This window comes from Lolium rigidum, chromosome 6, assembly GCF_022539505.1.
Source record: "Lolium rigidum isolate FL_2022 chromosome 6, APGP_CSIRO_Lrig_0.1, whole genome shotgun sequence".
NCBI lineage: Eukaryota > Viridiplantae > Streptophyta > Magnoliopsida > Poales > Poaceae > Lolium > Lolium rigidum.
The window spans coordinates 75,913,657-75,922,677 of NC_061513.1; the positions used below are offsets into that span (position 1 = coordinate 75,913,657).

Here is a 9,021-nt window from a genome sequence, read left to right on the forward strand (position 1 = left end):
GTGGATAGGCAAGAAGAGAAAAGCAATTCGACTTGTGAAACTAGGGGCATACGTAAGTATCATCAGCTTCTAGTGCATCTGTGCTTTTCTTTCTCCATGTTCTTACATGAATACAATTCAAAGGCTCCCCTATTGGAATTGTTTCCGCTGCTTTTTGTTGTTGTTGGTGTCTATACATCACCTTTAAAAAAAAAGTTTTATATCCATATCTACTAGGACTTCGTTCAACTCACAAGTATTTCACAGTATTTTTTAAGGATCATAACATATTTGACCGATTCATAGGTCATCATCATTGCAAGGTGCTAAAAATAGGTGCTTAGAAAAATAATATGTTTCCCATAAGCATTGTATTTTACATGGCAGATACTCCCTTCGGTCTTTTTTAATTGACCCATATTTAGTACAACTTGCTTAAGATAAGGACCCATTTATTTTTGTAAGCACTTTTCTAGGCACCTTCCATTAGAGATGGTCTTATATGTTCCTAGGGAAATCAAATAGAAAACCTTTTCAATTCAGAACGATTCAATATGGCATAGAATAGGTCTTTACGTCTTGGAAACCTTACAAAATAGAACCCTTGGTGGGTGTAATTGTATCTAGAATTGTTATGTTAATTAAATTATGATCTGAATTGTAACCCTTATACTCATGCATAAACCTAGGCATCCTTTGGGCCACCGAGATTCGGGCAGGGCCAAGAAAAGTCCAGGCCCAACCTAGTTAAAAATCTTGAAAGCCTGACGAGAAGGGCCTCTTTGTTAAATCTCGACCTGCACTACTCAAACCTAGCTTGTGCTGACCGTCGGGCCTAAATTTTAGGCCTAATCCTAGAATTTTAGGACCAGGCATTGGGTCGGGCTCTCTATACCCAACTATGCTCGTACACATAAATCGTGTAATGAGAAATTGTTTAATTCAGTTTTCTATTTTGTGGACGTCCTTGTGTATGTGGATCTTTGACCATGTCACAACAAAACCACTAGTGTTTGTCCATATTTTTCTCTTTGTTGCACCAATCAACAAAAATTAAAAAGGTAATATTTTAAATACGAAACTATACATGTAATACTCCCTCCGTCTCACGAAGGTTGTCCGAGACTGATCAAAATTTAGAAATAGAGTATTGTACATAAAAATCATCCATATATGGAAAACTTCTATAAGAAGAATCTCCCTCCATTAACTTGTTGACCAACAATGCTACACTTACGGGAGAGAGCTTACGAAAAAAGGTTCCGGGGAGATTGTGGAACCAATCCATTGGAAGGATGTTTTGGTACGGTTGCAGGAAAAAATTGAACGACAAATCCTTGATTGACACCTAATCCCGTAACAAAATCCCGTAAGCTATCTTCCCGTAAACGTAGCATTATTGCTTGTTGACTATCTAAAATTACATTTTTGTTATTTTGCACTATTGTATTATCTTTGTTTTTCCTCCATCGACTCAATTTATATGTCCATAAGTTCGAAAGGAAAAATCAATATATCACTTGTTATGGCATTTGTTGTGACATGAAAAGTTTAAAAAGACAATAATATAAAATTAAATCTAACATTAATTATCATGGATGCAAATAGGAAACTAAAAAGAACAATTCCATTTTTTTAGAAAGAAATCAAATTTGGTAATATTGGGAGGAAAATAATTTTATGAGATCTGGTCGACAAATTCACCTACATGGACCAAACAATATGGGGTAAAATTCTCTAGGAAGAACTTGTTAGGAGAAAAATAAATTTGTTAGAGATTTGTTTGTTGATCCTATCTATTTGTTAGAGATCCTGAAGGAGTTTTCCTAGCATTATCCTTTTAGGAAAGAAAAAAAAAAGAAAGGATAACTACCAACACCAAATCTGAACTTCTCTCCCAAGAAAATAGGCAAAGGAATAGGTAAGTATAGATAGATCCGTTTCCTTCTAGGAGTCCAAAACCAACTCCAACACAAATCAGATTCCCTCACCATCTATTTAAGGACACCCAAGAGGGGAAGACACACTTTTGTTTGACTACCTGGTTCTTGAAAGAACCTAAAATTAGGTTAGAACTTTGCTTGGTGGATCCTTTCAGATTCCACCATTAACCCTCAAAATCATTAGGTCTTCTTGTTCTTTTATGTTGTTTTCCATCTCTAATCTCTTGGTATCACTAACCGATCCATCGTGTCACTCATGTGTACAGGAACAGCCACACCAGCCAGAGACGACGGACACCGCACCGCCATGGACACGCGGCGAGACATCAAGCCCTTCTTGCCCTCGATCGCCAGCCAGCGAGGCGTGCCCGGTTTTAGCATCTGCCAGGCGGCGCCGACGCCGTTGGGGCGCAGCGCGCGAGTCGCGGCACCGCAGCAGGCCGCCTGCGTGCTGAATCGAGCCTCGTCCGAGGTGCCGGAAGACGGCCGGAGTTGCGGCGGCGAGAGGGCCGCGCCCGAGGCCGTCACGAGCTGTCGTTCCGCTCCCGTCTCCTCCGTGCAGATTAGCAGGAAGTTCTGGAGCGCCGGTGATTACGAAGCGTCAAGCGGGAAGCCCGCGCAACCGCCTCGAAGTACGCAAGAATTTGCCTAATGATTTTTTTTGCCTGCCGATTCTGCTGGCTGAATTTGCTTGATTCTTACCCTGGTTTTTTGCCCTCAATTTACTATTCGGCAGATGTGGGAAATCGCATGTGCGTCCACCCCAAATTCCTCCACTCGAATGCGACCTCGCATAAATGGCCTTTCGGAGGTAAGCGGTTACGTGCTTGCCGTAATTTTTTCTTGCTGCCATGAGAAACTGCTTAATCCTTCGCGTCTTTACACTTCCTTTTCGCCTACTTTGCAGCCCTGGCAGAGTTACTCGATAATGCGGTCGACGAGGTAAAAACCAACAGCTTTCAGTCACATTTCAGGGATGCATTGCAGCACCGTTTGGAGTTATGGTCGTATATCTGACTGAAACTTTTTGATCCGACACAGATAAAAACTGGTGCTACTAGAATCGTGGTTGACAAAATCGTTGACAAGCGGAACGGGTCGCCAGCTTTACTTGTTCAAGGTTCTGATTGCTATTACCCATGCTACTGTTTTTTTTCTCTTTTGTTTCAGCACCGCAAATGACATACAGCACAATCTTATGAGATTTCTTACACAACTGTATTTGCTTGTCATAAAGATGACGGCGGAGGCATGGATCCTGACTCCATTAGGTGTTGCATGAGCTTTGGGTTTTCTGATAAGCAATCAGGAACTTCAATTGGACAATGTATGTGCCAGTGTGTCACCAGCTTAGTTTCACATATTATTTATCGTGTACCCCAAAGTACATTCTGTCTAATATATATTGGCATTTGACTATTTGACAGATGGCAACGGATTCAAGACTAGCACAATGCGGCTAGGGGCAGATGCTATCGTCTTCAGTCGCTGCATGAAGAGCAGGTCTCGACCCGCTTCTAATTTGTTGCTTCGGTCTAACAACATGTTATCTTTCTAATTTACTTTATGTTGAATTAACACCAAACTACTTCTGGTTTCCAGCGGACCTACACAATCAGTTGGTCTTCTCTCTTACACTTTCTTGGCGGAAACGGGTCAAAAGGATGTCGTAGTTCCTGTGGTATGCTATGTGAACTGGTGTTTCCTTTGGCAGACCACTGATGGAAATTGTATTGTACTTTGATGATTCTGATGACATGTGTTGCTATCGTTAGGTCGACTACAAGTACAATTTATTGACAGGGGAAGCTATACCAGATGGGCGACATGGCGCACATCAGTTCCGCTCAAATCTTTCAGTGATGTTAAAATGGTCCCCTTTTGCAACAGAAGAAGAGCTTATGGAAAACGTAAGTTAGATCTGCTTCCTATAGATACTGTCTTTACATCACACCCTTGAAAGAAGACAGTAGTCTTACCATTTTCTGCAAAAGTTAGACCTTTCAAAGGCATTAGAATCATCTGCTTGTCTTTGAGACAAGTATCACCATTTAGATGTAGCAATTAGTTGCCAAGGTGTGAAACCATCAAGCTCAATCAAAAAATATAGATTGTATTTTTCATTTTAGTAGTTACTACTAGCTTATCGCTAATTCAGTAGACTAATGATTGTTTTGCTTGTATGGTTGAGGAACAGTTCAGTGACATTGGTCCACATGGCACAAAGATTATAGTGTTCAATCTGTGGTCTAATGACAATGGTGTTCTCGAGCTCGATTTTGACTCCAGGGAGGAAGTAAGCATCAGATGCTTATATACTTGTTCAACTACTTTGTGTAATTGTTCGACTTGTTGAAGTAGCATTCATAATAATGAAATTTTATTTAACTTTAACCAGGATATTATGATTAGTGGTGCGCCAAATCCGGCAGAAACAAAAAATGATGTCAAGAGAATGAACGAAAACCATATGGCAAATCAACTGCGCTATTCTCTTAGGGTGAGTGTCACATGGCTAACCATTTATCTTCTATAACTCTTATAAAGGTTGCTGAATTAGCGTTTTGCAGGTGTACACTTCTGTCTTATATTTGCAGTTGCCCGAGTACTTCAAGATCGTTCTTCGGGGACAAGAAGTGAAGCGCCACAGCATTGCCTCTGACCTCATATATCGGCAATGTATTAGTTATACGCCTCAACAACTCTTGAGAACAAAGGAGGTCCGTGTTTAACACAAAATTATTTTTGCGTATAATCAAATTTCTGAACTTACTCCTTTTTGCATCCACATGCTGAAACCGCAGCCTTTTACATCCACTTTGCTCCATTCAGGGTGAGGTTCTTACGAGTATCGGATTCATAAACGGTGCCCCAACAATCAGTGTGCATGGATTTAATATCTACTACAGGAATCGCCTTATATTGGTGAGCCTCCCATTACCTCTGTGTTTACTTTCTTTGAGGATGGTCAATAGGCATAAATAGCAGAACAAAGCTCAACCCAGTCACATCCTTCTTATCTTAATATTACTTGACTTTGTTTGTAACATGAACGCCTTTCAGCCTTTTCATCGAGTTTTGAGTTCCGCGAGTAGTAAAGGCAGAGCCATCGTCGGGGTCCTAGAGGCGAACTTTATCAAACCTACTCATGACAAGCAGGACTTTGAGAAGTCGCAGCTCTATCAGAAGCTGATCACCCGCCTGAAAGATATGACAACTGAGTACTGGTAAGTTCTGTTTCCTTTTCTATTCCATCCAAGTTCATTACCTGGTATAACAAGTTTGCTTCTGTTCTTTACTCGGTATGTAATGGTCCACTTGCTTATAGGGATTTGCACAGTCACCTGATTGGATACCAGAAAATGCCCCGTGCATCTTCTGTTTCCCTCACCCCTCCCGCAATGCTTCCAGAACAACACATCATTGCTGAACCATCCGGGAGCAATGCGGTTTCTTCTGCTCTCTCGGTGGCGCATGGGAGACACGGCACAAGCGATAACCCCACAAGTGCTATTCCTATAGCTTTTGCTCGTCCTCATCCATCGGTGCCTGCCGGAACCAGAGTGCCCACATCCTACTGCATGCCAGGCACACAGATTGTACAGACCGGCATGACAAGTTCGCATCATATGGCACCCAACACTGATTTAGCAGAGACAAGAAAGAGGAAAAACGAGGACGCTATTCAGATGGATTCATGCAAGAGGCAGGCTGCACACAATTTTGAGGGCAATAATCAGGTTAGTCTTGTTGCATTGTGACTGCCTTACTGCACCTTGTGCCTCTGTGGATGATCACCACCTACAACTACAATAGCAGTTGATGTAACTTAACATGTGGAGCGTGATGCATGCATCCATAATTCCACAATCATTTTCTAATGGATAATCTGAGCTTTGTATTGAGAGTAGCTGCCTTTCAATGCCACAGGTCTACCAATATATGACAGAACGAGATCTGAATGAATTTTCCCATTTGAAGCTAGAGAATGAACAGCTCCGCGAAGAGTAAGTCCGACACCAACTTTCCTCAGTTATTTCTTTCCTATATTTGAAGAACTCTAATTTTGTTTTATTTGCAGGTGCTTGGAATTCGAGATGGCCGAGAAGGAGCTTTTACTCAAGGTAATTTTGGTGGCATGACCGATGATCATCAGTTACAATAGTTCATTGCATTTTGCTCACTTAGCCGATGGAAATTCGAACCTAATTTCTTGTATGTCAGGAAGAAAAGTTGAGGCTCGAAATTCAACAGGCGGAGGCACAATACAAGAGCTTGCTGAACGAATACATTTCGGCTACTCCCGTGAGGACACAGAGACGGCCTTGATGTGGCGGTGGCCTTGGCTTTCTTCACAAACGAGGACATAGGTGCAACATTCCAAAGAGTTGGGTGTGCAAGAGTGACCTTGAAGGACGGAGCGAAACGAATTTACCCGTGTCACGAGGAGCGCCGTAAAGATAGATAGGTCGGACGATGTTTCATCTCCCCTGTTGTCATTTGCAGACAACATTGGGTTTTGTAATGTGTACCCGTGTATAATGTATACATGTGTTTAATTGATTCAATTTAAAGTGCGGAGTATGTTGGTAGATGATGTTTTGGATTTGGTCGCTGATGCACAGTGAACAGTGAAGTACTAAGATTACGAAAAGTACAAAGCAAAGCACCCAAACAGAAATGGGAAGTTACAATAAAAATTCTTAAGATGCCATTTGTCTTCAACCAGGCAAACTGTGTCGCCGCTGCCGCTCATCGCTGAGCCAGCCTGAAGATCTGCATCCATCTCTGAGCAAGAAGGAATAAGCCAGCCTGATGTTGTTTGGATGCGGATGGAAACTTGTCGAACAGGTAAAAAGATCTGCATCCATCTCTGAGCAAGAAGGAATAATTGCTGATGAAGCTCCATGATAATCCGAAGATCCCCATACTCGAGAACCACACCACTCTTTCACAAACTTCTTTATGTCACCGTCGAGATGAGGCTGAATCTGGAGAGACTATCTAAAAATTTAAAATGTCTACTTTTTTTATAGACAACAACACATATATTTGCGTCTTTTACGGTCTTTTATGGACCGTAAAGTTCCACAAAGAAAAGACAATATATACAAGGTCACAGCTCTCGAGTTACCCGGGAGCAAATGGCGAACCTTGAACCTTTTCAAAGCCTAGGTAAACAGGCTTAAGATGCCAGTTTTCGGGAAAATTGCTGTAGGAAAGTCATATGAAGCAAGCAAAGGCATCACCGGGAAGATTGGGCGATTATCCGAGCAACAGGGATGCTAAATTTTCCCATGCATGGGAGTAACCCTAGACGCCGCGATATCCCCCCGGCCCTCCACCACCACCACACAGAGCGGGCCATGTGGTGATGACCTGAGGATGTGTGGCAGATCTCGGAGACGCATAAGCTCCACGGCATTACGGCAATGGATACGTAGCGTGGCAACCTAGCGTATGGTGACTCCTCTGATGTTACTTTGCAGCGGCGGAGCACGAGCGGAGGCAACACAACAGCGTTAGGTGGCGCAAGCCCTATGAAGAAGGCGTGCGAGCCAATGGGCACGCAGCTCGATGACGTTGTGGAGGTCCCTTTTTAGTTTTTCGATAAAGGGAATATATTAATATCAAAAGATACCAATTACACCCAGCCTCTGGAACAACGCACCACCCTAATGGCACTACGGATGCACACAGCCAAAAAATAGAAAAGAAAACTAAGAAACAAAAGTCCCGCTACATTATCTCGAGCCTAACAACAGCAATACATCCATCACCAAGACAACACCTGAAATACAGACTCTCCAAAAACGACGTCTTCAAAAAGGGAACAATGCTCTAACATCATCGTCGCCCGATCAAAGATCTTAGGTTTTCACCCTGAAGATAGTCCCCGCTCCCAAAACAATGCCTCCAACAAGATCATTGCCAGGCACAACCAGTTAAGGCCAGACATTGGGTTTTCACCCTGAAAGGTAGGACTCTGAACTTCACATGTGTTGTCGCTCCCACTTTCATACCGCTGCTGTGAAGCCCGGAACACCAAGCAAGTCCCTCAACAGCGCGTAGACTTGAACCTCCCTTAGCTAGTCCTCCCATCCAGCCTTCATGAAATTTTCTTCTTCCGACTTTCATCATGGATCCATAGTCATTTGATGTCAACACAGAAAAAGAGCTTCGCGCCGCTCCCTCGAGAATCAAACGGTCGGAATAAAAGCATGGGTGCGTGCTTGTGACGGTAAAGCACACGTCCGTTGGGAACCCCAAGAGGAAGGTATAATGAGTACAGCAGCGAGTTTTCCCTCAGTAAGAAACCAAGGTTATCGAACCAGTAGGAGATGAAGGCCACGTGAAGGTTGTTCGTGAAGGAGTGTAGTGCGGCGCAACACCAGGGATTCCGGCGCCAACGTGGAACCTGCACAACATAATCAAACTACTTTGCCCCAACTTAACAGTGAGGTTGTCAATCTCACTGGCTTGCTGAAAACAAAGGATTAAACGTATGGTGCGGAAGATGATGTTTGCATGCAGAAAACAAAAGAGAACAATGATTGCAGTAGGTTGTATTTCAGATGTAAAAGAATGAACCGGGGTCCACAGTTCACTAGTGGTGTCTCTCCAATAAGATAAATAACATGTTGGGTAAACAAATTACAGTTGGGCAATTGACAAATAGAGAGGGCATAACAATGCACATACATATCATGATGACTACTATGAGATTTACTTAGGGCATTACGACAAAGAACATAGACCGCCATCCAGCATGCATCTATGCCTAAGTCCACCTTCGGGTTAGCATCCGCACCCCTTCCAGTATTAAGTTGCAAACAACAGACAATTGCATTAAGTACCGTGTGTAATGTAAACAATACAAATATCCTTAGACAAAGCATTGATGTTTTATCCCTAGTGGCAACAAGCACATCCACAACCTTAGAACTTTCTGTCACTCGTCCCTGCATTCAATGGAGGCATGAACCCACTATCTAGCATAAATACCCCCTCTTGGAGTTACAAGTATCAACTTGGCCAGAGCCTCTACTAGCAACGGAGAGCATGCAAGATCATAAACAACACATATATGATAGATCAA

The 9,021-nt window shown here is 42.7% G+C and overlaps 1 protein-coding gene across 1 annotated transcript; it reads left to right on the forward strand.

Moving 5' to 3' along the window:
• Positions 1 to 1,975: 1,975 nt before the first annotated feature.
• On the forward strand, positions 1,976 to 5,933 carry LOC124666768 (protein MICRORCHIDIA 6-like). The gene is made up of 16 exons (XM_047204095.1): positions 1,976 to 2,047; positions 2,189 to 2,554; positions 2,659 to 2,733; positions 2,830 to 2,864; positions 2,964 to 3,042; positions 3,160 to 3,249; positions 3,350 to 3,425; positions 3,525 to 3,603; positions 3,698 to 3,832; positions 4,120 to 4,218; positions 4,321 to 4,422; positions 4,493 to 4,642; positions 4,755 to 4,847; positions 4,986 to 5,149; positions 5,251 to 5,662; positions 5,853 to 5,933. Exons 2-16 carry the CDS (start codon positions 2,230 to 2,232, stop codon positions 5,931 to 5,933), a joined length of 1,995 nt encoding a protein of 664 aa, XP_047060051.1. The 5' UTR covers positions 1,976 to 2,047; positions 2,189 to 2,229.
• The last annotated feature ends 3,088 nt before the right edge of the window (positions 5,934 to 9,021 follow it).